General features: G+C 36.4%; 4 protein-coding genes, 1 long non-coding RNA gene and 1 pseudogene across 13 annotated transcripts; 2 read left to right on the forward strand and 4 right to left on the reverse strand.

Annotated features, from left to right (window-relative positions):
• Positions 1–2,042: 2,042 nt before the first annotated feature.
• On the reverse strand, positions 2,043–5,426 carry LOC113287561 (protein NUCLEAR FUSION DEFECTIVE 6, chloroplastic/mitochondrial-like). Of its 4 annotated transcripts, XM_026536350.1 has the most exons (4): positions 5,177–5,426; positions 4,970–5,088; positions 3,393–3,463; positions 2,043–2,355 (listed from the first exon to the last, which is right to left on the reverse strand). In XM_026536350.1, the coding sequence occupies exons 1-3, from the start codon at positions 5,320–5,322 to the stop codon at positions 3,444–3,446; spliced, it is 285 nt and encodes a 94-aa protein (XP_026392135.1). In that variant the 5' UTR covers positions 5,323–5,426; the 3' UTR covers positions 2,043–2,355; positions 3,393–3,443. The 4 variants fall into 4 exon arrangements, with proteins under 4 accessions (XP_026392135.1, XP_026392137.1, XP_026392134.1 ...); XM_026536352.1 differs by lacking the exon at positions 3,393–3,463; XM_026536349.1 differs by lacking the exons at positions 2,043–2,355; positions 3,393–3,463 and adding an exon at positions 3,470–3,811.
• Positions 5,427–5,491: 65 nt separating this feature from the next.
• Positions 5,492–9,191, forward strand: LOC113287558 (nuclear cap-binding protein subunit 2-like). The gene is made up of 7 exons (XM_026536344.1): positions 5,492–5,635; positions 6,556–6,779; positions 7,604–7,776; positions 8,023–8,136; positions 8,420–8,491; positions 8,659–8,765; positions 8,857–9,191. Exons 1-7 carry the CDS (start codon positions 5,618–5,620, stop codon positions 8,929–8,931), a joined length of 783 nt encoding a protein of 260 aa, XP_026392129.1. The 5' UTR covers positions 5,492–5,617; the 3' UTR covers positions 8,932–9,191.
• Positions 9,096–10,458, reverse strand: LOC113287559. Of its 3 annotated transcripts, XM_026536346.1 has the most exons (4): positions 10,354–10,415; positions 10,042–10,127; positions 9,709–9,864; positions 9,096–9,602 (listed from the first exon to the last, which is right to left on the reverse strand). In XM_026536346.1, the coding sequence occupies exons 2-4, from the start codon at positions 10,102–10,104 to the stop codon at positions 9,411–9,413; spliced, it is 411 nt and encodes a 136-aa protein (XP_026392131.1). In that variant the 5' UTR covers positions 10,105–10,127; positions 10,354–10,415; the 3' UTR covers positions 9,096–9,410. The 3 variants fall into 3 exon arrangements, with proteins under 3 accessions (XP_026392131.1, XP_026392132.1, XP_026392130.1); XM_026536347.1 differs by lacking the exon at positions 10,042–10,127 and having other exon boundaries at positions 10,354–10,458; XM_026536345.1 differs by lacking the exon at positions 10,354–10,415 and having other exon boundaries at positions 10,042–10,299.
• Positions 10,459–10,992: 534 nt separating this feature from the next.
• On the reverse strand, positions 10,993–14,047 carry LOC113287557 (probable aminotransferase TAT2). The gene is made up of 7 exons (XM_026536343.1): positions 13,583–14,047; positions 13,137–13,476; positions 12,706–12,924; positions 12,529–12,588; positions 11,917–12,166; positions 11,692–11,806; positions 10,993–11,415 (listed from the first exon to the last, which is right to left on the reverse strand). Exons 1-7 carry the CDS (start codon positions 13,843–13,845, stop codon positions 11,292–11,294), a joined length of 1,371 nt encoding a protein of 456 aa, XP_026392128.1. The 5' UTR covers positions 13,846–14,047; the 3' UTR covers positions 10,993–11,291.
• A 706-nt stretch (positions 14,048–14,753) lies between these two features.
• LOC113287562 lies at positions 14,754–18,292 on the forward strand. Of its 4 annotated transcripts, none has more exons than XR_003330137.1 (4): positions 14,754–15,121; positions 15,225–15,677; positions 16,184–16,512; positions 17,580–18,292. It is a non-coding gene; the product is annotated as an uncharacterized LOC113287562 (long non-coding RNA). The 4 variants fall into 4 exon arrangements; XR_003330139.1 differs by having other exon boundaries at positions 15,225–15,361; positions 15,609–16,512; XR_003330136.1 differs by having other exon boundaries at positions 15,225–16,512.
• A 6,873-nt stretch (positions 18,293–25,165) lies between these two features.
• Positions 25,166–25,265, reverse strand: LOC113292222 (annotated as a pseudogene).
• Between the last annotated feature and the right edge of the window lie 1,129 nt (positions 25,266–26,394).

Consider the following 26,394-nt stretch of genomic DNA (forward strand, 5'->3'; position numbering starts at 1 on the left):
GATCAACAAATAATGTTGTAGACATTTTAGCCACAGAAGCAAAATATTTTAGTTATATTTTCAATTGGCATACCACTCCCCCTTCTTGTATTATTCAAGCTCTAACAGTAAATAAATTTAAGGCTAGGAAAGGCTCCAACCTTCCGACATTAGACATCTCTATTTCACATGTATTAGGGGTTTCTAACACCCAAAGTTAGCTCTTTTAATGAAATACAAATCGGGTAGAATAGGACTTTGTGGTGTAGCTGCCACTGGGGTACACTGATTGTTGCAACTGTGGTGGCTACCACCCCGACTAAAGATCATAATGTTAATAAACTGTTATAGGGGCTGATGAAACCATTGGAGGGGGTGATCCAGGATAATAATGTCCATCAAATTGGTTAGGGGATGTACTAGTGTCATATTAAAGGTCTAGATTACCCTTTCATTTTTAAAATGACTAAATTACCCTCTTATCCATTCAAACCTAATCATAAAGAAAAAAAAACCCGAAATCAACATCAGTTTTCCTTTGGTAATCATCGTCAAATATATTTAAACCTTACAAAAAAAAAGGTTGCAAATGGAGTTACGGTTGGTGATTGAAGAACTACCAACCGTAAATTCTAAAAAAAACTATTTGGAATATTCAGTTACAGTTCATTTTGTAACCGTAAAAATATTTACGGTTGGTTTCGATTTTAACAGTACCAACCGTAAAATTCCTGAGTGAAAGTAAGTTACGTTTTTGAGTTTGATTACGGTTGGTTTTGACTTGAATGTTATCAACCGTAAAAAGTTACGGTTGGACACTAGCCACCGACAAACGAACCGTAACTTATTTACGATTCGTCTCGTAAGAGAACAATACAACCGCAACTGGTCTATGATTGGGTTTTCCCAATTTTAACCAGTTACAGTTGGATGTTCATCAGATACTAACCGTAAATGACATCTACTGTTGGCTTTTATGGTTAATTTCAACCGTAAATCGCTCTTACGGTTGGCTTTTTTGGTTAATTTCAACCGTAAATTGCCCTGAAATGGACATTGGAGCTAAGAGATCAACCATAACAGGATCTCCATCGTGGGGTATCTGTAAAATACAGTCTCTCTAACATATAGAGATTCACCCACCTCCAATTTGCCACATAAATCATTCATTTTGTTTGAGTAAATCAAAATCTATGTTTTCGAAATAAATCTCTAAAAAAAAAACACTCTATTTTATCTCTCCACCAAACCCAACTCTTAATCCGATTTAATTTTTCATTATGTATAAAAAAGTTCATTAACCTAATGATTAGCTAATTAAATTAACGACGCTAACTAAATAGAGCTTTTTAGCCATTATGAAAATTATATAGATAAGGGTTATTGAAATTACTAACTGGTGACCCTTTTTAATCCTATTATATCAGCCCCCTCTAATGGTTTCATCAACCCCAATAACAGGTTACTAATGTTAAGGGCATCAGCTGAAGGCAAATGCAGATCAATATATTTGTAGTAGTCATGCACGTTCTTTTTGGCTCAGCAACTTCAAAAAAAACATTACTTAGTAAAGGGCAAGAAAATAAATAAAAGAAACACATCAACCTGCTGGCTAACCACAACATAGCAATGGCACCTTAAGTATCAGCTATTATGCTAGTTAGAGTTGGTCCAGCCAATACAACAGTCCTCGGACATAAAAGACTCCACATTTGTTATCCATGTAAACTAATCTTTGGCTATAACGCATAACCCCCCCAAAAAGGATAACTACAAGTTGGGGGCACGTTTGGTAAAATTGTAACCACAACGACATTACCATGAAACAACAAAAATTACTCTCAACCAGAGGCTAATACTAACCGTATTTGGTGCAACCATGTCAACAACTTGATAAAGTACTAAACATATTTGGTGCAACCATGTCAACCAGAGTCTGTGTGTAAATTAACCTATTGCTGTCTGCACAACCCTACTAAGACTAAGAGAGACTGCAGTTGGAGTTCTCTTCCTATGAAATTTCAGCAGTTGTTCCAATACAAGGAACCATAAACCTTCGAGGAAAATACAGAATGAAATTCTGCAGTTGTTTTGCTGCAAGATCTAATACAAGCTCAGTAGTTGTAGACTATTATAAATGACTTCTCAAAAGGAAAAAGAGGATTCCATTACAGGCCGAAGGTTTCAGAGAACAAAAATTTGCAGGAGGAGGAATATATAAGCCTATTCTGGACCATTATGAAATGGGTAGAACATGGTTTCACTCTTTATGTTATCACATCCAATGAAAAAGTATGCCTTAAGCAGGAGCTTTACCACTGGAACCCAAGAAACTACCACCAACGCATTGCACCCGACAAATTATAAGTTATCCATCTACAACACAATAAAAAGGAGATGGATGAAGTCCACTAACCATAACATACCAGAAAAAAAGTTTAAAACTTTTCTGAGAGCTTAAATCACGTGGTTGTTGGAGACATTTTAAAAATCGACTAAGATGGCTCTATTGCAAGTTGCAACATAAGGATAAACGAGAATGCAACAGCGAAGCCAAAATAGGAGAAACCGATGATGAGAAGATCACAGCGCAGTCCAAAACAAACAGACACCAACTCAAATACAAAGGAACAACTAATTGGCTCGTGTAACTCATCTACTGATTTCTGATCCTTGTCTAGCATCTAGCCTATCAAGTGACTGACATATTAGTATCTGACATTCTTGCAGTAATTTTCATTTGATATCCTTCCTACAGGAATGCTTTCATACATAGCGTAATTCTGAAGCAATCAAGTTTGCTTGGAAAATTACTTCTAGTAAGATTACAATAATCAATTACTAATTTGATCTTAGCAGGTGTTCTCATACCAAGAGTCCAAGATCTTGATACTTAACTATAGCATGAACCAAAAATCATCTCCAAAATTTACTAACTTTTAGGGTAGGTCATTTACATGAGAAGACACGCAACTTGAAAGCTTGTCAAGCCATAAAGTTCGCAAGACACATGAGTAGGGCAATGCTTACTGGTCAAAGCACATACATAGTGCCTTCAAGGAAGGGATTCAGTAAGGATGATCAGAAACCCTAAATTCCCAGAGAAACAGTAATGATATTGATAATCCGAATATATATATATCTAGCTAACTAGTCATGATAAACAATAATGTATAGTTAAAGATATAAAAAATAATGCACAGTTCCATCCAGATAGTCTTCTTGATGACTATAACTTCATAGCGCACTCCAAGAAGAAGAAAGCTGACCAGGTCTTTACATTCAGTGTCTCAAGAGGCATTGTCGAATGTAGAAACAAATAATTTACTAGTTTCTAAGTTAGAAGCTTGGAAAGAAATAAAGCAGTTTTGCAGCTTATATAGAACACCTAAGAACAGGAATCAGTGTCTTACAATGCACGGAGTTTTGTACATAAAACTGTGCTCGAATCCACTGAGCATTCATCATACGTCATCATTGCAAGCTGATTGAATACACCAGATCAGTATGTTTCTGAACAAAAAATGAAAAAACAAGTAGAGGGAAACTGGTATCCTGTTCAAGTTCAATGGCACATTTGAAATAGAACTATTACATCTAAAGTCATTAGACTTAAAATCAAACAGAAAACAGCCAAAAATTGTGGCATTAAATCTAACTTGCGCATATGTCACAATATCTAGGTTTGAAAATGCGGAAAAACTGACTTAGCTGCCTTTGACTTATTCAATACTTCTAACTTATCAGCCGTCACTTTCTTAGAATGCGAGAGTTTTGTATATAAAACTCTGGTTGAGTCCACTCGACATTCATCACACGTCATCATTGCCAGCTGATTGTGGTACTTCATAAATGATCATCAAAAATACTTATAGAGAATTACGAACTGATTTAAGTTAAATCAAATACTTAGGATGTTAGCTAATTCATGTTCAGTGTTGTGATGCCAAGTGATCAAATAGAACTCATTTAGTTTGTTGATGAATGATAATCACGTATCTCCAACATTGTAAGCATACACAACAGTGTTCATCCCTCCACTTAAGATAAAAAGGATGGCTTCTCATGAGAACTTTTGGAAAGATCAATAAAACTACGCCTAAAAGTTGACAGACAATAAAATCCAAGCGATTCCACCATTGCATGCTCTTCATCTAGTCTTGTCTTGGCCTACAAGAGGAAAAAGAGTATGCACTCTTCTATCAAACAAAAGAGAAAAGAACTACACTACAGCAAATAATAAAATGAACAAATTTTTCTGTTTTATTATTTTTGAGATCCCAAGACCACATTTATTGAATTTACTGCACATCATTTCTGTGTTTGTTACTATCCCTGTCCTAAGTTTCGTATTGTATCCCCTAAAGAATCATCAAGGTTGCTCGTATATTTCAAATAAAGGGCAAACATGGAGCAAAATCAAATTAATCACCCTACATAGTTGTCAGGGTTACGGCTCGCTTTTGTTTTGATTGACAAATGATAAGCAACTTTAAAACTCTGGGATAGTCCAATTCAACTAGAACAAACATATAATACCAATTGAGCAATATATTTTTCTTTTTGATGGATGGTAAATTCATTAAAGAATAAGGTGGAATGTACATGGGAATCTGACTAATTTGAACAATAAAATGACTATTGTTCTTTAAAAAAAACATTTCTAATGATCAGATTATTGATTCTAAAAGAATAATTATTCAATTCTTAGATGTTCAATAGACTATTATCATCTTGGTGAGTAGAGATCCAATAGCAGATATCAACCATTAACAGTTCTTGTGGTAGAATTTCTCCTCAATCAGATTTTCATCGCTCAAAAAGATAATTTTATCACAATATCTAGTCTTCCTCAACTATTAATAATCATCAATTAAACTCACTGAAGTACATCGCGAACATACAAATACCAAAACAAATCAATCAATACAAAATTAAACGAAACACAAGATCTTGTAGTTTTGTTACAAATTGAGCAAATATTACGTACCTTCAGAAAGCCAACCATAGCGGTGAGAAACAGAAAGCATTGAAGTAAACAATGCAGAAGCAGTAGCAGTATGATATGGCATCAGCGATTCCACACAGCAACTCATCTCAACAGGTGACCTTTAGAAAACAAAAATCATAATCAAAATCCCATATTCAGAAAAATGAAAAACCTAGAAAGACTTGAGAGGAATTGTCATTACTTAACCTGAAAATGGGACTATTGAGAGATTTCTGTTTCGGGATACGAAACGCAGAACGAGTTGACTTAGCTTCAGAAGCGAATTTCGCAGCCGAGTTGCGAAACATGTTTGATCGAAGAACTGATCTAGCGAACGAAGAAGCAATAGCCATGGCTCTCTCTTCTTGATCTCTCCAAATGCTTCTTAGGATTCGGGTTTAGGGTTTTTGTGATGCGATAAAAGGACTTATTACGTCTCAATTTTGATATACCCACATTTACACGTGAAAAAAAGGATAAAATTGGTTTTAAGAAATATTTAAAGGGTATTTATATCCAAACACTGGGTTCTTGCAATTTGTGAGCGCCGGGTTTATTAGACCTTTCGGGAGAACTCTTTACAAGAAGCCCTTAAAAGGACTGTATTTTTTTTTCACTGCCTGAAGAATTCCTTCAGAAGAGGTTGTCATGGCTTCTTTGTTTAAGGTACAAAGTTTTACATCTCTTTAGATACTTATTCATTTGTAGTCTAACATTTTAAACTATGAGATATGTTTTGTATAATTTCCGTAACCTAATTTCTCAGATCATACTTTTTCTTACTGAATTTGTATTCGATAGTAATGGTTGAGTAATTGCTTCAAAACGCAAGTGTGGATTATAGTGCCAAAATAGTGAGAACAAGTTGATTTAGGAAGCGATTACTTACTAGAACTATGAAAAAGGGATGGGGGCGGGGAATATGATAGGAAGACTTTTTTTAAGGTACCAATAGTTCCTTAGGCAACGATTGGTTGGGGAAGTGAACATACTGATTGCATGTGCTTTCTAGATGTTATAATCGTCCTAAACAGTTAGAATAGGTTTTCAAATGCTAAGTAGATGACTCTCACTCTACCCTGCCTTCCATACCATACAAATGGTGGCACCATGTTGTCTCTCTCAAGAGAGTTTCTCAGAAAAATTTAACATTAAGAATAATATGCAGGTTCCAATATTTTTTTAGGTTATTTCTTTAGTCGATCTAAGGCGATTTTGGTTTGGAAGTAACCGTTGATTGATTTGCTTTTTGGATGTAATTGTGAGATTGTAGTTGGTAAGACTGATTAAGATATATTAAAAACCTAGATATTGTGTAAATTTGGGGAAATTAATAATAATGAATCATGATTTTCTTTATGATTTGGACATGTAGAATGGCGAGTTGTGTATTCGATCACTTCATGTTGTTGTGAACTTTTGTATCTTGAAACTTTTGAGTAGTTACTTATGATGAATAACGTGGTTGTTTTGGATGGATGTAGATTCATTTATGTTGACCTTACTGCTATTGATTTGGTTGTTGCGCTTCAATCTGTTTCTATGTGGTTCTTTGTTATTTGTAACATGTTTATCCTAAATTCTAGGATCCGAACTTACTCTCAGCATATCGAGATAGAAGATTTCCTGGGTCACAAGAAGAATTCGATCATGCACTTCAAACTTCAACAACTGTATATATTGGGAACATGTCCTTTTACACAACGGAGGAGCAGATTTATGAGTTATTCTCTCGTGCTGGAGAGATTAAGAAGATAGTCATGGGTTTGGACAAAAACAGCAAAACCCCCTGTGGCTTTTGCTTTATCATGTAAGATTAAGATTTCTACTTTTTACTAACCATTTTCTTGATAGATAGCATCTTATAATTCCCTCTAAGGATTAAGGTCACATATTTATATACTGTGATCTAACTAGAACCCAATACAATCGATAAACATCAGCTAAACAAGAAAAATTACAGAACTAACAATTGTGCAATAGAAGTGTAAATTTATTCTCTACCCTATGTGTTGCATCTCTCTTCTTCTGTTTTCCTTCTGAATTCCCTCTCTAACATTCTCTCTCCTTTCTACAAGGACTAACTCGCACCCTAAATATATATTAGGCCTCCTTCTATAATAGTAATTCTGTATAATGTTGGTATTCTCCCAAAAAATGTAGAACACCTAGCTATTCCTACTAGAAATAAAATTCTACTTTCAGAAGTACTTGACGAGTAGTTCTCTTGTAGGTCAAGCTGGTTATAGGGTTTTTTAATTGGCTATACCTAAAAATGGATCATGCTATGAGGAAGCATGTCGTTTTTGCTTGTGTTCTTAAATTCACTTAAATTGTAGTTGATTGATTAAGTGGATGCATGATATGCACACGGATGTTATCCATAGCTTTATTTGAATCACTAGCACCTTGAACCTGATTCCTTTCTGATAATGAAGGCAAATTTACAAAATAGAGAATCATGTTTGGAGGTTGCATGTTGTATCTAAAAGAGTTTTAGTTAAAGAACAAAGAATTACAATACCTTTTGCCGTCAATGCATTTTTGGTCTGTTTTGGCAAAATATTAAAAATCTTTTTACTTCAACAAATACTTTTTAATAGAATAGATGCATGATGTTGGTGTATTAATCAGGTACTACTCTAGAGATGATGCTGAAGATGCAGTGAAGTACATAAGTGGGACAATTCTGGACGATCGCCCAATTCGTGTGGATTTTGATTGGGGTTTCCAAGAAGGGAGGCAATGGGGGAGAGGTCGAAGTGGTGGTCAGGTTCGAGATGAATATCGCACGGACTATGATCCAGATATCCTTTTTAAACAAGTCTTCTTCATTTTATAAGCTTCTGGTTTAGTATACCATTGAAGGCTATTAATTTGTTTCTGATTCGGCCATTTAAAAACATAATATATCGAATGAGTATGCGTGTAGGCTATATAATCATGAGTATGCAATCTCGCCTAACCTCTCCTTTCAGTTTATAAATTATAGGAATTTGTTTATTATGAAATTCTGACCTTTTTTCAGTTCTTATTTCCTTAATGAATTTCACGTAGAGGTGGTTACGGAAAATTGGTACAGAAAGAGCTAGAAGCACAAAGGCAGCTAGTAGATTACGGCACAGGGTCGTTGGGCTCTTTCCACCCAGTAATGGCACCACCTCAGTGTAAGTCCTTCAACTGAGGTCCTTAGGTGACATCTTTGTTCCCTGGCTTACGTGTAGCCAGATTTGGTTAACTGCTTTCATGAATCTCTGGGTCTCAGTTATAGGTATTCTTGTGAATCTGAATTTTTAAGACCTGAGGGCGATTTGTAGCAAGCAATTCTTTTATTTGTTTTGGTAATCTGTATAATTTTTGGATCCTAGTGCAAATCCGTCACTGTAGAGAGCAAGTATGGGAACCTGTTTATATATTAGTATAAGTATTGACGTTTTCATCTGTCTGTAGATGGTGGTGGTGGTGGCGGCGGTGGTAGACATGGTGGAGACCGTGGACATGGGGGCCACAGACAGGGAAGAGGTACATGCTCCTATTGTTTACAGATGATGACGTTTTAGGCTTTATATCTGGTTGCTGCTGCTTTAATGCTGCTATTCCCAATAAATTATTGGTTTCTGATGCATTACTCTTTATGAGTGAACAGACTCACTATATGCATAATTGAACAATTTAAACTGTGTTAACAGATTTTCACCGCAAGCGTTACCGAGAGGATGATCGACGTCCACCTGGGAACTCGAAAAGGTTTGCTGACAATGAATCACGAAGAACATCCGACAATGAATCTAGACCGGTACTGCATCTGTTATTTGCATGTTGTTTGTCAATGTAGTGCGTACAAACGAGCCTGTATCTCAAGTTTTACATCTCTTTTGATCGTGCAGGAAAAGAATCCACGATTCCGTGAGAGCGGTGATTCTGACGAGGATGATGACGATGATCATAAACGACGACATTAGTAATATGGTCTTGTATGTTTTTAAACTGGGTAGTTATTCCAAACCTGACATGACCATACTCAGTTCTCAACCATGTCTACCAAATGAATTTTTTCGAAAGTTAAAGAATTTGGTTGATTTGTAATTGTTGTCTTGCCCGGAGTTATAGGCAGTGATATTAGATATTAGATGTAAGAGGCTTATCTTGCAAGAACCTGAACAAGATCAATGTTCCATGGAATTTTGTTACCAGTGTCCGCTAATGTTTGTTTTTGTCTCTATTACAAATTTTAAATGCAAAAGTAAACTTGAGAACCAGTGGTTTGACATCTTGTGCTACTTTTGGAAGTTGAAAGATGCTTGAACCGTCTGAATCATGTTCTAGATAAGTTCTTCTTTTCATTGATAATTATCAAGAGAGACGATGTAGTCTGTGTTGCTCCAAAACCTTCATTGACCCCTTCCACAGCTCTTACTAGGGCTGATCTTAAAGCGAAAATTTAGGAAGAGCGGAATGCAGATCCCTTGTGACATGTCCATTTCATGGCGCTCTTAGTTGCAGTAGATAACATCCCATGGGTTTCTTCTAGGCGAGTCAAATCTTCGAAGTGAAAGTCTTCTCCTTGCCTGGGTTTCATTCCTAATAGCCGGCCTAATGATACGCTGGGATCTTGGAAGGAGGACCTTGTTGACTGATCGCGAAGAGATAAAACAAAACATGTTAAGAAAGACTGGAAACCCAAAATTGTGATTCAGGTGGCAAATGGGAAGACAAAAGAAGCTCGGAAGGAATGTCACCTCAGTGTCGAGCTCAGAAGATGTGAACGAAGAAAAGCTGGTTGAGCGTGGTTGGGAGGTGTATGGTTCTCTACTGATTTGGAAGTTGTCCACGATTTCTAGTCTTATGTTCATATTCTCTAGCCCCAGTGGCCATCCACCGGAGAGTTCTCCTACCTGGGAAATTAGTTTACAAAATTTGAGCCTGTTAAAGGGACAGGCCACAAAGCATCGACGGAAACAGAAGTGATGCAAGATTCTCAAAGGAAACCAGTAAGTAACGGACGCATGTCATAGAAAACAAGGTATATATCTGAATGGCAGTTACAGAAATGAAAGAAGTCACAAACTTGCCATTAACACAATCCAGAGTAAGATGTCTGCACTTGGTAATACAATGATAAAGTTGATCACCATGACTCTCCATGAGCGGTGGCATACTGTACATAAGATGTACAGAGCAGAAGAAGAAGACATGGAAAACACAAAATATTTATGGGAAAAATCAATCTTAAAAGACAGGTAATCAACAGTAACCCATAAATCGATCTTTCATTCTGACGGAGAAGAAAGAAAGTAAGAAACAGGTAAACAAGGATTTCATTATAAAAAAGTAAAAATGGATAGCTTAATTTATCAAAGTAGAGAAATAAATTAGAGACAAACCTCAGTAGCCATGGCATCTAGAGAAGTAGTAGTACTAGCTAGGAAAAATCAAAGAAGTGAAACTTATAGTAATCAATACGACGTTGGATTTATTGAAGAGAGAGAGAGATATTACAATCTTCCTTTTGGAATTTGGAAGATTCTTACAAATGACTTGTCTTCTACTACCATCTATCCATTGATGTAAAACTTTGAATATTCTAAAGAAGTTGACTGTAGTTCTTCTTATTTCCCGGCTTTCAAATCAAAATCAAAATATAGAACATAAAGCAAAGTTGTTTTTACCTTCCTCCGGACTTCCTATTCAAGTCTTCCCTTCCCGACATATGAATTGCTTCATTCCATAGACACATTACATGTGCGTCGTACATCCCATTAACTTTTGCACTCATGAATATAGTTTCCAGAGTGAGACATTTTGAAGCGATTTTGTGATATGAATTCACAAATGATAACAGAGGTAGGACATAGGTGTTCTGGCCAAGAGCGTGCTAACTATTACAGTTACCAGTTTACTGCGAACTAGAAGTCATCAGAATGCAGGCTATGAAGCATGTGTGATGTCCTCCTAACAGGACTCATGACTGATTTGGAATGCTACAATATGTTCAGATTAATCTTGGGCTGTGGGTGGCAATAGATATTTGCAACTACTAATAATTTTTACTGAAAATAACTTCATATACAATTACTCTTCTACTTTGTTACTGGCAGAGGTAATTTATCGAATGAAACACCCTGGGGCCTGGCCCTGGACACTGGTAAAAAATTAAGAATGAAAAATCTGAGGAACTATAAACCAGAAAACGAAAAAAATCTATGGAAATGATAAACGGTAATCTTGACCGAGGTTTTCCTATCAAAGAAAAAAAAATTAACGCAGCCACTCCCGATAGGCTCTTCTCTTTACCAGCATTGAGTGTCGCATCTACTTCTTTTCAACTTTCAAATGTTTTGCTTTTGACTCCGAGTTTGCTAGATTCATGGAACTCTAATGATTGAAGGTTGCTTCCAGGAAGATATCCTCCTTCACTTGTTAGGCGTCCATCCAATTTCAAGATCCTAGTAGAATGAACAGATTGCAGAGGTTAGACCACGCTGAATAACAAAACCATTGATTCATTCAAAGTCACAATAGTATCATATAGGTATCATTTAGCAACGGGAGTAACAAAATACGCAAGAGAAGACAGTGCGGAGCGGATCATAAATATAAAAAGCTATCTGATGAGGAAGGTTAGTTCAGAATTGCGTAAAAGAGTCAATGTTACGCGGCGTTCTGTCAAGAAGTGAATAATCTAGAAGGAATTGTGAAACTCGATTGTTATGTGTACATACTGTGGCTTGGCATGCCTCTGACAAAACGACTTTATCCTCTCCATAGCATCTTTAAGAGAAGGGAGATCAATGGAAAAGGTTATCCTGAGCCAATTCTTGAGACCCAGTACAATTCCTGCAACAAATTCCCAGTGCTAATGAGAAAAATAATCTCGTCATTGGTTATCCAAGTGATTCGGATTAAGTTGTTTAAGCATCAAATAATGACTTTTAGCGAAGACAAACCTGGAAGAATAATGACTTTTTCCTCTCTCGCCAGCTTAATGCAGAAGTCCATATCATCAGAAATGTCTTCCAGAAGTGAAGTATCCAGCTTTACCATGACAAACATGGATCCTTCTGGTTTTTGGAGCAAAGTAATGCAAGCTATCTCCTTAATTTCCTCAGCGCAAATATCAAGAGCTTGACGAAGCAAGCATATAGTATTTTCAAAAAAATCCTCCTTTGTATTCTCTAGGATTTGAGGAATTGCTCCCTGAAACACCAAGATTACAGTTTAATAAAAGAACCAAATAAGTTAACCTATGTCCTACAATGCTCAATTCCAGAATGAGAAAGCAACAGGTGCTCTTTGATGCAAGGAAAATTGCTATCAATCTACATCTAACACTATAGTTTCCAGGCATTGGGTTTGAAAAACGTACATGTAGGACTGGTGTGAAGGTTACACAGAGAAAGTTATGTTAAAAAGAAAATTCAAAGAAAACATCAAGTGAAAAAAGCCACAACACTTCTTCCAAATTTAAAAGAATCAAGCAAGCATGCAATACGGAAAGATATTCAGGGTATGCTTGAATATAGTTAGGCATTTTACTAGTACAAGCAAGGGATTTATACCTGAATAACACTTGCTGGGTTATTGCTCATATTGAGGTATTGCTTTACGGAACCAACAACCTATGATAGAGGATGGAGACGAAGATGTTAGCGTTATATTCTTGGTTCCAGACAGAAACACTGCTAATTTTTTCCAAATGCAAGGAATTTAAAACATAAATGGGGAGGATAAAATACCTCTGCCTCTTTCAGATAACCTTTTGGGTCCGTAATGACGAGCCAGCCTAGTCGCCAACCAGGCACTAGCCATCTCTTTGATATGGACCCAAGTGTAAGTACAGGAACAGTGGATCCAAATACTCCCATGGGAACAAAAGGGTTGCTCCCGAAAGTGAGATGACCATAAACTTCATCAGCAATAACAGGGATTCTAAGCCTTTTTGCAGTTTCAGCAACCTGATATGTTAGTTAAAATCATTAAAACCTTCTAAACAACTAAACAATGACTCAATGTTCAAATTTGACATTCACTTCCAAGTCCAATGTGTTCGTATAAGAGAAGATATGGTGGCCCCCAAATTTCCTTGTGAGACTACATTTGCACCACTAATCTAAGAAGAACATAGGTGAAATTGGAGTACAAGGAAAAGTAAGAAAAACAAGCTCACCTTTTTCAAATGCTCATACGAGTATACATTTCCACATGGATTTCCAGGGTTAATGACCACAATTGCAACCGTATTCTCATCGGCAAGATCTTCAACAGCCTCTAAATCAATCTCCCAAGCTCTCTCAGGAATAAGATCGAAATGCCTAATTTCGAGATTGTTAGCAGAAGCACAAGCATCATAATGTGGGTACCCTGGTTTTGGTATCAATATATTTGCACCAGGATAAGATAAGACAGATATGATAACTTCAATTGCCTGTCTACAACCGCTCGTGAGACAAACATCGTCCGCTGATAATGTGTACGGAAGATCACGAGATAAATATTCAGCAACCGCTCTGTTCAACAGACAAGTTGACAAAAAAAAATTAACAAACAGACAAAGCAGACTAGAAATTAACAAGAACACAAAAATAATCAGAAAATAGATATATAGCGACTGACCTTCTGGCTGGAAGAATACCACCAACAGGCGCATAAGAATTGAACTTGGCAGATTTAACTGCATTACTTAGGGCATCATCAGCAACGTGTGTAGTCCTAAAACAAGAGAAAGGAGAAGGATCACCATGACCTAGAGGAATAGTTGGTCTTTCATCTTTGGCATTCAGATTACTTCTCAGAATATCAAGAGCCCCTCCTATTGAAATATCCGAACCCGCTTTAAGTTTCTCAAATTTCTTGCGTCCATTGTTAAGCGAGCCCATATCTCCCTTATTTTTCTATAGACCACTTCTGAGTTCTAGCAGGATACCACGACTCTTATAAATAAGAAGACCCTCTTTCTATAATTTGTGTAGAGCAACTTCCCGATAAAGTTCTCCACCAATTACGACATTGTTTTGGAGGAATGAGGTAATCCTTGCCAACTAAGATTGAAAAACTTCCTTTTCTATGGTGAGATGTTGACACTTGAGAAGTTTTGTTGAAACGAAAACCTCGCCAAGTTTGGGGCACGCAGTTTGCGCACTCTACTTGTGTTTGGCATGGATATGCCACTGTTTCGAATGGAACAAAACTTGTGTCTGACATGGGTCTAAAAGTTGTCTTTATTAAGAAAGTAATATCCTCTCGCGGGTGAGTTCATGCCATATCCTTCCAATCCTAGTTTATAGGGCGGCGAGTCTACTCAAGTGGCCGAGAATATCCAACAACTCAAACGGACAGTCTCTGTCAAAACAAGAATTGACCAGTCATGTTAGTTGTTAACAAGTGACTGGATTGGTTGTCTTCAACCTCCGCCACTAATAATACATTAAAACTAATTTCAAAATTCAGAAGTTTTTATTTTTAAAATCACGTAGAATTCGGGTTAGTTCAATAGAGGTTTCTTAGCCTCGTTTAACTGGGGGCCTAAAAACTAATCAGGGGCCTCCCCATTTTATTTGCACCCCAAATTTTTCAGTGGCTTATTACACCGGTGCGGAAAATACTTTTTTACCTTTGACTAAACCTAAACCTTAAAAATCAGTTAACCCTTAATCAAAAACTCTAATTAGGCCCCCAGTTCATTTTTATTCTAATCTATCCTACAAAAACAAATGTGTTTTTCCTAATCCAACGACTCTAAATAGGCCATTTGCAGGGCATCAACGGTACTTGTTCCTCTCAAAACTCAAGAAAATGGTGGAGATAAATCTCGGCTGAAAATCCTTCCCTCTTTTATGCCCTAATCCAACGACCCTGATTGCACTTTTGCAGATATATGGGTTTTTCTTCGACTTATTCGCCTTCAGTTTCATACGTTACGAACAATAAAGATCCCATTGCCATCACCAAAATAACATTTGATTCCAGCTGTGAAGAAGGGTTTCTATTAATGGTTCATACGTTACGAAAATAAAGAAAGATCCCGGTAACAGCTCCTTAATTTCTGATAATTAATCCTGGACACTATATAAACCTCGAAAGATGTTATCTTCCCAAGGTTCTCAGTTTTTTTCTGAACCATACACCGTCAAAATTACTGTTGATGATGGACAAGTAATTTTGATTTTTGACATTTTTTTTTTCTTTCTGAAATGTTTCTTTGATTTAGTTGTTCAGCTCGATTGGCTTTTCTATAATTTTGGTACAATTTTTGCAGATTTCAGATGGTATAGGATATATAGAGAAAAGAAGCAGCACCCATCTCTGGTGGTAAATGGGATTACGTTTTGGCAAAGAGAGAAAAGAGGCAGCACCCATCTCAGTCGAAGAGAAAAACTTTTCAGTTAATTTTAGGTACAAAATGCAACTTCCACAATTTCATTTGATTTGCTTTAGGATTTTTTTAGGTTAGGGTAAGATTTTATTCGATAAATTATGGGTGGTCAATGTCTATGTCAAATTATGGGTGGTCAATGTCTATGGAAAATTCATTTGGTTTAATCACGGAGGTTCTCAAGATTAACAGTTTCATGTTCTTTGTAATTCTACATTACATTCTTTCTGAAATTATTCATACACGGTATGAATGGTTTCGGTGCAGGTAATATTATTCCAGTTTTTAGTAGTGGAGGCCGGAGGGGATTTTAGATTATATGCAATAATCACTTAGGTGAGTACACTTTTTAGTGGGAAATTTTATACAACAAGTCAGTTGTGGTTCACCACGTTTCTGAAACGTGCCGCAAGTAAACCATATATACAGATAAATTGAGCGTCGTATGGTTATTTTTATTTTAAGAAACTTTTGTTATGTGATTTATCCCGATAACGTTCCATGATATGCTCAATAAATATTCTGACATAATCTTCGCATTTTTCATTTTTATCAAGCACGTTACTTGAAGTTCATTTATTTTTATAAAATAACTTATTCAATTGGGAATAATACGTACAGATGTGTTCAAAGTCCAATGGTAATATCATATGATTTGCATACTTTGAAGTCCGGAAGTTTACTTTCCATCGCCACTTTTTAAACAATTAAAAAAGTGAATTGTTTCGGTCGACTTCGAATTCAGGAACCCTTGCTTCTTAAGTATTGATAAGTGGAATTGATTTTCACGTAGAATAATTAGATTACTTTGAATTTGTACTCATGTTATGTTCTTCAACCAGTGAGCTCTGCAGGCTTTCGCATTGTATCATCAACCAGCAGTGAAAACTAAAACTATAATGTAGTCTTATTGTGTCTCTTATGGTCGCAAAACTTGATTGTATGACATCCCTGCTATGATTGATGGCGAGACTGTTAATGTTAGTCTTTACCATTTGAGATAACTTTGTTTGCTAAAGATAGGCAACGTTAGTGGTATCGCCAGCAATCATAGTAGAAATGTTGTATAAAATGAGCTGCTATTGGGAAACAACAACCAGTGGGCAGTGCAGGCTCCCGCATCGGATCATCACCCAGCATGGGAAACTGAAAAGTAACAAACCACTACCAGGTATACTCTTAACATTTTTACTATATGAAACATTGCAAAATTATAATGCAGTATTAATGTATATTTGTATGTCCCTATTGTTACGAAATTAGATTGCCTTAAATGAGGTGTTGATTACCAAAACCATGGTAACATTGATATAAAATTTTGACAATGTTGGCAGGAGTTCACCTTGCAAACCGTCTTTAATATATAGTAGTTGGTTTCAGATGTTAGTATTAGAAAAAGGTGGAGATGATAGTAAAATGCAAGACGACATTCAGTAATTTTAATCCTTGCGTTTCAATGATCCTTGCCATTTCACATTTAATCTTTGTGCTGACTCTGCAATATCAATAAACTGCAAAACCTACTGGAAAAATGATAATTTGAGAGTGTGCACGAAGAAGCTGAATCAGAGGTGAGTGTTACATAACCAAACATAGATCGTATAGGTAATTTGGATTATCACATTGATAACATTAATAGTATCAGTTCTTCTGATCACCGTATTGGTAAAGTTAGGCATTGTCTTTAATAAATTAAACATGACGTATTGCAAATAAATAATTGATTCAAAGTTATGCCTGTCAGGAATAGATGGAGTTGGCAAAAGAACTCTTGCTCAGTCTCCGTATAACCATTAGAAAATCCAATCTAATTTTGGTACCCCAAACTGTAACCTACCTTTGGTATTGGTTTTTGTGGTAACCAAAACCAATAAATTTCTGTTACATTACTTTTTGCTGCAAGGATTATTATCACTTTGAAGCTGCACTAACCATGACTATTTGATAGAAGTATATGGGACCAGCCAGAATTGGTCAGTTTACCATCTGATCATATATGTTCAAGTTGCTTTTTCATATATTTCTGCATTCAAAATTTTTTAATCTCTACTTTTTGATGGAGATCAAAGTTTTGAACACTAAAACGATAGTAAAGTGATGCATATATGAATGTATGTAACCAAGACTTTACTGTTATTTAAGAACTTTCCCGAAGATAGACTTACTTTCCAATTTCACAAATCATGATTACATCAGGACTTTTTTTTTCATTTTTGACGTGAAAATTCTACCATGCAGCACTACCTCCTTCCCTATTTTGCTTACCGGTCATTTTTAGGGCAAGGAAGTTAAAATTTCCGGTAAAGCAGATGAAATCCATGTTGGTCATAATCCAAGTTTGAGGATATGGTGACTACTCTATTTGCTTTGCGCAGTATGATACCCTGGGCTATCACCTTTATAAATGGATAGGCTATGCAGTAGTCTTACCATGAAGGCATTACGTAACTGCATCAGCCATCATGTGACCAAGAGACCGTGACAGGTGTAAGTGGCTCAGTACACAAAGCCATTATCAATTGTTGATTGAATTCTTGGTGTTTAAGAAATACATGGAAATCATCAGGAAGCAAACGCCTCCGTGGTTCTGTGGATGAAGAAGTTGAATGGAGTTCAGTGTCCTTCATTTATTCATAACATTTCCATTAACAATTTATTTTCCAGAATAACGTTTTGGTTTGGATTAGCGAGAGATAGGTCTGTAATTTCGCTAAGTTTTACTCCCGGTCGTTCCTTTTATCAATTTGAGTGTTGGTTTTCATATAGTTGAATATTTGTTTTCTCTTGGCACTTTCCTTCATAGTTGACATTGATTGGAAGTAACTTACTGCTGATAAGGGAAAGTTTTTGCTTCGCAAAACTGCTTATGTTTTGTAATTTTGATGTTCTGTTCTAAACTCATTGTAAATTTTTTAGTTTTGATACAGAAATTTGAATGTGTTATTTTGTAATATAGGTATTCCTATGAGTATTTTTTTTATCAGATATTCCTATGAGTATGATTTCATTCTAGCCAGAGTTAAATGAACTGAAAATAAGTTAGATATCTTCAATCAGTCTTACCAACCAAACAGAACTTTGAATAGTCACCGCAATTTAATTACAATAACAATCCAAAGCCCGGGCCGTTGCGGCACGTGTCATACACTAGTCCTAAAAATAAAAAATCAGTTCTCTTTCCTTTCATCTTCCTCTCCTTCCCTTTCTCTTCTCCACCACCATTGATGACGACCCCGTGAAGAAAAAAAAATTCTTCAGCCGATTCATGGCTCGTACAAAGCAGACCGCTATATCGATTACGCATCCAAATAATCCTAATGTTGTTGAAGTAATAAAAAGAAAGGAAAGAAAGGTTTATGTGAGGAAAACCAAAAAATCAAATCAATCGAAATCGGAGGAATAAATGGCTCCAATCAGAAGGTACGTGAACTCAAAACCCACCTTCTATTCGTTTTTTTCTTGTGTTTTGTTTGTGACATTGAGTTTGGCAATGAAAATTTGCAGTTTCAGTGAATGGGTTGTTAGTGTCATATTGATAAATCCTAACGATTTTTCATTTGCATGTGGATTCAATGAAGAATCGTTAGTGTATTGTGTTGAAGATGACGACCCTAATTCTGCTACTTCAAAAAAAAAATTGGCCTAGAATAGAGTCGTTAGTCTGTGATAGTAGCGCTAGAAAATCCTTATTTGATGACCCTATTTTACTAAATAGCGACTTTATATGGAACTCGAGCAGCCTTCTGTTTCAAAAAATGATAGTGTCATCATCTTATGTCCCATAGAGTCGTCATTTAGCTATATGCCCTAGAATCGTCATTCCATTTGTGTAGGATTACCATTGCATTTTTGGCGACTCATTTTTAAACAATAACGACTCTATAGGATACCTAGCAACCTTTTTGTCCAAATAATTGGAAGGGTCGTCGTCTAGAATTGGTAGAGTCGTCATTATATGTTATAGAATCGTCATTAGCTATCTTAGAGTCTTTATTTTGTATTGAAGTGTCGTTTTCTTTTAAGATTATCACCTTGACGACCCTTTAACAGATACATACCATAAAAATGATATCTTATTGGTTCATTGTGTTTGTACTATTGTAGCAAGAAAAAAGATAAGTTTCCCATGATAAGTCCTCCTGTTGTGTCTGCTACTGGAAGCGATGAAGAAAAAGTTGCGGAACATGAAGAAATTCCTTTAGGAGGTGAATATGTTGTTGGTGATGATGATGATGATGATAATGATGGTAATAGTGGTTCTGGTCGAGGTGATAGTGGTGGTGATGAGGAGGAGGATTTGGAGATTGGGGAGTAGGAGGATGAAGGTAATGATGATGAGGAGGATGAAGGTAATGATGACGATGAGTATGATGATGGAAATGGTGGTGGTAGTGGTGATGATAAGGATGATGATGATGATGGTAATGATGTTGGTGATAAGGAGGATGAAGAGGATGATTATACCATTATTAAGCTTGTGGTGAGTAATTATTTTTGTAATTGTCATCGTCATCTACATACAAATATAAGTTTATTAATGTGAATTTGTATTTGAATGCAAATAGAGGGAACAAATGAAGCTTTTTGTCAAGGCACTGTGTTGCTCGGCTAACAAAGGGGAAGTGATCGATCCTGGAAAACAATGTCGGTACGCTGATTACTGCAGACACGTTGAAAATCCCAATGCAAAGAAAATGTTTGCTGAGCTGGGTAAGGAAGGTAAGAGGACCAAGAAAACACGTAGCCAACTAGGAGAAGAACGTGCTGAACAGGGACAAGGTAGTCATCATCATAATAAACAAGGCAGTAGAGAAGATGGTGGTTCCACAGGGGGCAGTGCAACTCAGGGTCCTTTTAATATAATCCGGAAAGTTAGCCGGTAAGGAGGTAAAAGGGGTTGAGGTGGTGGTCTTGAGTGAGGAGATGTTATTGTCGAAATGAACTTATGTTTTATGTTACTTTCGACTTGAACTTATGTTTCTTAACTTTTCTTAGATGCAACTATTTTTTGTATTAGATACTAGGGGTTTGGTTTGGATGGTTTGTTGAAACTATTTTGCTTTTGTTGAAACTATTTTGCTTTCCTAAGAGTTTAGAACGTGTTTAGAAGTTCTTTGTTTAAATGTTGGCTAGAATGAATAAGGACTCTGAAGCTGATAAGATTATATACTGTGGAAGCTTAATGGTCTTCAACTATATATTTAGCAGAATAACGACCCTAAAGCTGATAAGTTGGAATATTCCATCGCAGTCCTAGAGTCGTTAACCCTATATTTATAACGCTGACGACTCTAAACCTAACAAATTAATTTTTTGATCTGCAAGAGTCATCACTTCCATAATATGTCTGGTAACGGCCCACTTAGCAGTTAATGTGAATTTTGAATTCACTTAGTGTGGTTGAGTCGTCCAACGGTTAAAAATTCAAAACAATGACTGTTAGGTTGTTGAATTCTATAAATAGAGACCCACATCTCACCCCTTCTTCACCCAAACCATAATTATCAACCTTCACATTCATTCACATTTATTTATCATACAAGAGGAAAAAGAAGAGGAATCACCATGACTACTCCCTACACTTCCGAAGAGAATAGCGTCATTGTGAGAGCTTGGTTGACACCCAAAGACCACTTTGAAGATCTAGGAAAATACATTTATCAAACATCTGATGCTTGGTGGAACCGTGTATTCATCGTTTTTGTGGCGTTGGACGGAAATTGTAACTCAAGGTATTTGAAACTCGTCAAGGAATGGTTCGAGGAGATATTCGTAGAATGTAAAGCTTTCAAAAGAGAATTGAAAGCCGTAAGGGAAGGCGTACCCAATATGTTGGGTGCTATAAGATTAAGCATTTAAACAAGAGTTAAAACTGATCTCAAGTTTTGAATGGTACTAACTGAGTATATATTTATTTATTTTTTTCATTTTTCAGTTGAGGAAAGCGTATGTGCGATATGAGGTGCTTCGTGGGAAGGATTTTGAGTTTGATGAATGCTACCGTATCTTGGAAGGCACAACCTATAATTACAAGCTATATGGTTAAGTGTATAAGTGCACCGTTATTATCTATTGTATTTCATTTCCTTCGATATAATGCTATGAAAGATGTATGTCTTTTACGATTCAATGAAATGATTATATGAAATAAAAAATCATAAAAATCAACACTATGGGTCGTTAATGTATAGAAATGTCGAAAGCGACGACTCTAACAAAAATTCTTAATGGTTGGTTAGGGTCGTCAGTGTATATGAATATCCATATGACGAGACGACTCAGAGAGCAAGTTTTACAGAGAGTGTGGAATTGAGAGTCGTCTGGGTATAAACAAAATACACAAACGAATCCGGATGACCTAGCTATAATAGTCGTCAGTGTTTAAAACATTACCTTGACGATTTTTCATCACCTGGAAAAGTTGCAGGTTAGAGTCGTCATTGTTAGTGTCAACAGACTGACGACTCTATAGAGTCGTTAGTTTATACAACCCCAGACTGTAACGACTCTTACTCTGAGTTGTTCCATAATGACCATGAATCGACCACTTGGAGCACCATTCAGACAATTTGAAGAGTATAGGAAGTTACCAAATTGTTTTGAGCTCCGGGTTCCCTAACATCATTCCCTCCACTTGAATCACTCATTTATAAAAACCCTAGTTTTTCCTCTCAAAACTCATCTTCTTCTTCTCAACACACTGATAGACACATTTTTGTGTCCGATTTGTCTCGATTCTATATATTTTTAGGGCTCATTTTTGTACTTATTATGGTGTTTTATTTATTTGTAGGTATTTTTGGCTAATAAACATTTTTGGAAAAAATTGGCTTGAAAAGTTGTCGGAAAGCACCCGGAGGACATTTGCTATTAGGACTCTCACTTTGGATAAGGGGTAACCTAATTACTATGGGAAATCCCATTTCCAAGCAGTTGCTAATCGCACCCCTACTCTGGATAAGGGGCAACCATCTTCAACATTCAAAAACCAGGATTTTGGCGGGAAAAAAGTGCAGTTATAGAACAGTTTTGGCAATCGTGATTTGAAGGAGTTTGAGGTCGATTAAACCTCTGATTTTCATAGGATAGACTCCTTATGGGTCTAGGAATCTGATATGGGTGTTTAAATCGATTAGACTGGGCTCAATCGACGGATTTTTCTCACAACAGAAAATATGGAAAGTCACGTGTGTGACCTGTTTTAGGGAATTTTAGAGAGATTAAAGCGCTGTAAACCTTCATAAAGATTTGTATCTATCTAAGGAAGAATTTAGAATAAAAAGGAAAGCTCAGAAACGCGTAGAAATCCTAAAACAAGAAATTGCCGCAACTTGGTCGTGAAGAGAAGGAAAGAGATTTTGGAAGATTTGAGAGAGATTTAATCGGTATTTTTGATATAAATAGATGTATTGGGTCATATAGAAGAGGTGTCGAGAGTTTGGGAACCTAAGGAGAGCAAGAGAAGAGGAAATCATAGCTTTACCAAACTCTGTTTCTGCTGCTGCTGCTGCTGAAGAATAAGAACGCGAAGAACATTGACGCTCGGTAAACAGTCGCATAACAGTGTCGTTGTTTAACAGCTGAAGAACATTAAGCTGTTCAGGGAAGTCTTATTCTAGGGTCTTAAAATCAGCGTCAAAGCAACAGCTTTTCTGTAACAGTTCCATTGTAACAGCTGTTTTGCGACACCAATACACTGTTGCAAACATTCTGTGTTATTACTTTTCACTCTTTTAATCATCTTTTGAGCAACAAACACATATTTTGAGATCATGATTAATATGAGGAGCTAAACCCCATTGCTGAGGCGATAGAGGAAGCTATTTTTCCAACAAAAAGTGGTATATTCTATTTTATCTTTTTATTTACAATAATTATATGATTATTTGCCTTGAACTATTATTGAATATGATTTTTATTTGAGTGATTGTGATCTATTTTGATAGAGTATGCTTAGTTTTAAGACTTTTGATGCTTCATACTTGGTATTTACAATTATTACTTTTGAAAATCTACTTGTTGCAATATTTTAGAATCAAATTAAACAAGAAAATTGCATAAATATAAGTATTGGTTTAATCACTTTGAACTTGGAAAATAGTGGAATCTTAGCCTCGGTGTTTCTTTTAGTATTGATATCATCTTTGATTGAGTTTGCTATAATTTTTAGTGAGTTTTCTATTTTAATATTAGAATTTAAGTCTAATTAATATCCTTCACAAGTCTGAGAATCGAACCACTTTTACCACTATCTACAAATCACATCAATTTTTGGCGCCGCCGACGCGGACTTGTTTTTAGGGTTTTAGATTTTTTTTGTTTGTCATTTTTTATGTTTTTTGGTATTTATCTTGTGTCTACAGGTTCTGGATCATAAAGAAAATTGAGCCAAGGAGTTTGGTGATTTCATAAAGACTTGGAGATAAAGATTAAAGCAAAAAGAACAGAAAAGAAGACAATTTTATTTTAGACAATTTTGGTTTAGGGTTTGTTTATTTTATTTAAAAAAAATTGTATTAGGGTTTATTATTTTTGTAATTTTTCTTTATTTTTTTGGACTTTTGGACTTTGGGACATTATTTTTTTTTACCCTACGGAAGGGTACTTTAAATATAAACTGTTTGCAGAGAAGGAGGACAATTACTATATTGTCTCTGCACCTTGGGTTCGTACACTAGACATCGGGGTCAGTGGCCCGAGTCGACTACAACCGATTCATCCCCCGTCTGGAACGGGAGGTAAGATTCTAAACACTCGCGAATCCTCTGTCAGCGAGTTACTGGACATTTATTTTTCTAGTAAAAGGAAAGGCCTGGCCATGCAAGATAAGGGTTCGTATTTCATCACCGTTCTCTTCTTGCCCGCTTTAGGAACACGTAACCTACGCGAACCTAAGCCTAAAATTTTGACTAGAACGAGACCAATAGGGTAACGAGCTTAACAGGAACGTCATTCGAAAAATATTGGTTACTCTTTTAAGCATACTTCGAAGTTCTTGACGGTTTCTGTAAGTTGAATGTGTGACTGCGCCGCCTTGTAATACCGGTGAGGCCTTGGGTATCAAAGCTCCACCGAGCTTCCCTCGCCTCTATTCAACTTACGTTAACTCGGATTGATTCCAGAGGGGTTTGCTTAAATTGTTACGAATTATCGTTCGAAGGATTATGAGTTGGTATAGAAACAATCTAAGTGGAGCCATCATGCTTTTTGTTTGCTAGAAATCAATAGGTTTGATTTGGTTGAGTCGTACTTGATCTATGTTTGCTTACCATTCCAATTTAGAAAATTCTATTGTATGCTTGAACGTAAAAGATACGCACTAGGTAGATTTGTTAAAGAGAAACCTAGTAGTTCGAAGCGTCTCGATTACCTTAATCTAGAAAGTCCGGCTTTTGAAGAGTCTGTTTTTGAACGTTCTTTGACCGAGAAAATAATCCATGTTGCTCCGATAGCGCCAGAAATGACAACTTTGAAAGCTTTGTTGAATCCAACTAGGATTACCCGTCCTTTGTGTATTAAGTTAGCTGAAACGGAGGCACCCTATGAACTGAAACCTGGGACCTTACAGATGCTCCCAATATTTTTAGGGAAAGTAAATGAAAACCCTTATTACCATGTTAGGGATTTTGAGGAAATTTGTAGTACTCTAAGAATTAGAGGCTTAGATGATGATACTTTGAAACTTAGGTTATTCCCATTTTCCCTGAAAGATAAGGCCAAGTCGTGGATGTATAGTTTGGACTCCGAGTCAATTGAGACATATGAACAACTTACATCTGCCTTTTTCAATAAGTTTTTCCCTAGGCACAAAACATCGTCTATTAGGACGCAAATATGCACATTTTCACAACAAGAGGGAGAATCTTTATATAGGTATTTGGAAAGGTTCAATGATTTATTATCCTAGTGTCCTCATCATGGTTTAGAAAAGGTTAGGCTAGTTCAGATCCTTTATGAGGGTTTAGATTATTCCACAACGACCATGGTTGAGTCTCTATGCACTGGTGGATTTGAAAACCAAACTGTTGATGCGGCGATGGAATTTTTTAATGAAATCGCCGAAAAAACCCAGCAATGGGAAAATAGTAGGGCACCCCAGAAAAAAATTCTTTTAAGTAGAGGAAACGTTAATACGGTAGAAGGAGGCTATGAATCAGATGCCAAAATTGCTGCTATAGCAAAAAGGTTAGAAGCCTTAGAAGTGGGCCAGACTAGTGGTAGAGTGGAGCCTTTTTGGGAAGGCCAGAATATTAAAGAGCAGGACAATGCTCTTTATAATAACACTAGATTTGATAACTGTCAAAAGATTGACCCATATTCAGAAACCTATAATCCTGGTTGGAGAAACCATCCGAACCTTTCGTGGTCTAAAGGCCAAAGTCAAGGTCAGTTTAGTAATTCTAATGCTCCTACAGGTTTTGGCTATACTAAGAATCCTTCAGGACTAGCTCAGTTTCATAATCAGTCAGATAATAAAATCCTAAGTTTAGAGGAATCTCTCGCCTTGTTAACTCAGCAAACTACAAAATTCCAGTTATCCGTAGAACAGAGTCTACAAGCTATTAACAGGATAGGACAAGAAAATAGTCAGGATATTTCCGAGTTAAAAACCCAGGTTGGTCTGATAAGTGATTCTTTGAGAGAAAAAGGTAAGTTTCCTAGTCAAACATAACCCAACCCTAGAGGAGTTCATGAATTAGGTGCAAAACCATCGAATCAATTGAATGTTGTTAGAACCCTTAGAAGTGGTAGAGTTGTAGACAATAAGGTAACCATGCCCGATAGTGAACATACTTTAGTTCACCCCTCAGGATCTCACCTCTCAGGACCAGTAGCTGAAGAGACTGATAAAGTTTCTGATGATGTGAATTCGGTTCCTGAAAGGTCTGATTTTAGGCCTAGAGCCCCATTTCCTCGGCTATTAGTACCAATAAAGAAGGAATCGAACTTTAATGACATAGTGGAGGTTTTTAAGCAAGTTACCATAAACCTTCCCTTATTAGATGCAATTAGGCAAATTCCTGCTTATGCCAAGTTCCTTAAGGATATGTGT

This window comes from Papaver somniferum, chromosome 6, assembly GCF_003573695.1.
Source record: "Papaver somniferum cultivar HN1 chromosome 6, ASM357369v1, whole genome shotgun sequence".
Taxonomy (NCBI): Eukaryota; Viridiplantae; Streptophyta; class Magnoliopsida; order Ranunculales; family Papaveraceae; genus Papaver; species Papaver somniferum.

Coding starts and splice junctions, on each gene's coding strand:
- LOC113287561 (XM_026536350.1), bottom strand. CDS start 5,322: ATGGCTATTGCTTCTTCGTTCGCTAGATCAGTTCTTCGATCAAACATG. Junction 5,089..5,176: donor CTCAATAGTCCCATTTTCAG/GTTAAGTAATGA, acceptor TGTTTTCTAAAG/GTCACCTGTTGAGATGAGTT. Junction 3,464..4,969: donor CTATGGTTGGCTTTCTGAAG/GTACGTAATATT, acceptor GTATTCAATCAG/CTTGCAATGATGACGTATGA.
- LOC113287558 (XM_026536344.1), top strand. Junction 6,780..7,603: donor TGTGGCTTTTGCTTTATCAT/GTAAGATTAAGA, acceptor TGTATTAATCAG/GTACTACTCTAGAGATGATG. Junction 8,137..8,419: donor AGTAATGGCACCACCTCAGT/GTAAGTCCTTCA, acceptor ATCTGTCTGTAG/ATGGTGGTGGTGGTGGCGGC.
- LOC113287559 (XM_026536345.1), bottom strand. CDS start 10,164: ATGTCTTCTTCTTCTGCTCTGTACATCTTATGTACAGTATGCCACCGC. Junction 9,865..10,041: donor TACTCTGGATTGTGTTAATG/GCAAGTTTGTGA, acceptor CTAATTTCCCAG/GTAGGAGAACTCTCCGGTGG. Junction 9,603..9,708: donor CTTCTGAGCTCGACACTGAG/GTGACATTCCTT, acceptor CTTCGCGATCAG/TCAACAAGGTCCTCCTTCCA.
- LOC113287557 (XM_026536343.1), bottom strand. CDS start 13,845: ATGGGCTCGCTTAACAATGGACGCAAGAAATTTGAGAAACTTAAAGCG. Junction 12,925..13,136: donor CGTATGAGCATTTGAAAAAG/GTGAGCTTGTTT, acceptor CTAACATATCAG/GTTGCTGAAACTGCAAAAAG. Junction 12,589..12,705: donor GTTATCTGAAAGAGGCAGAG/GTATTTTATCCT, acceptor CCTCTATCATAG/GTTGTTGGTTCCGTAAAGCA.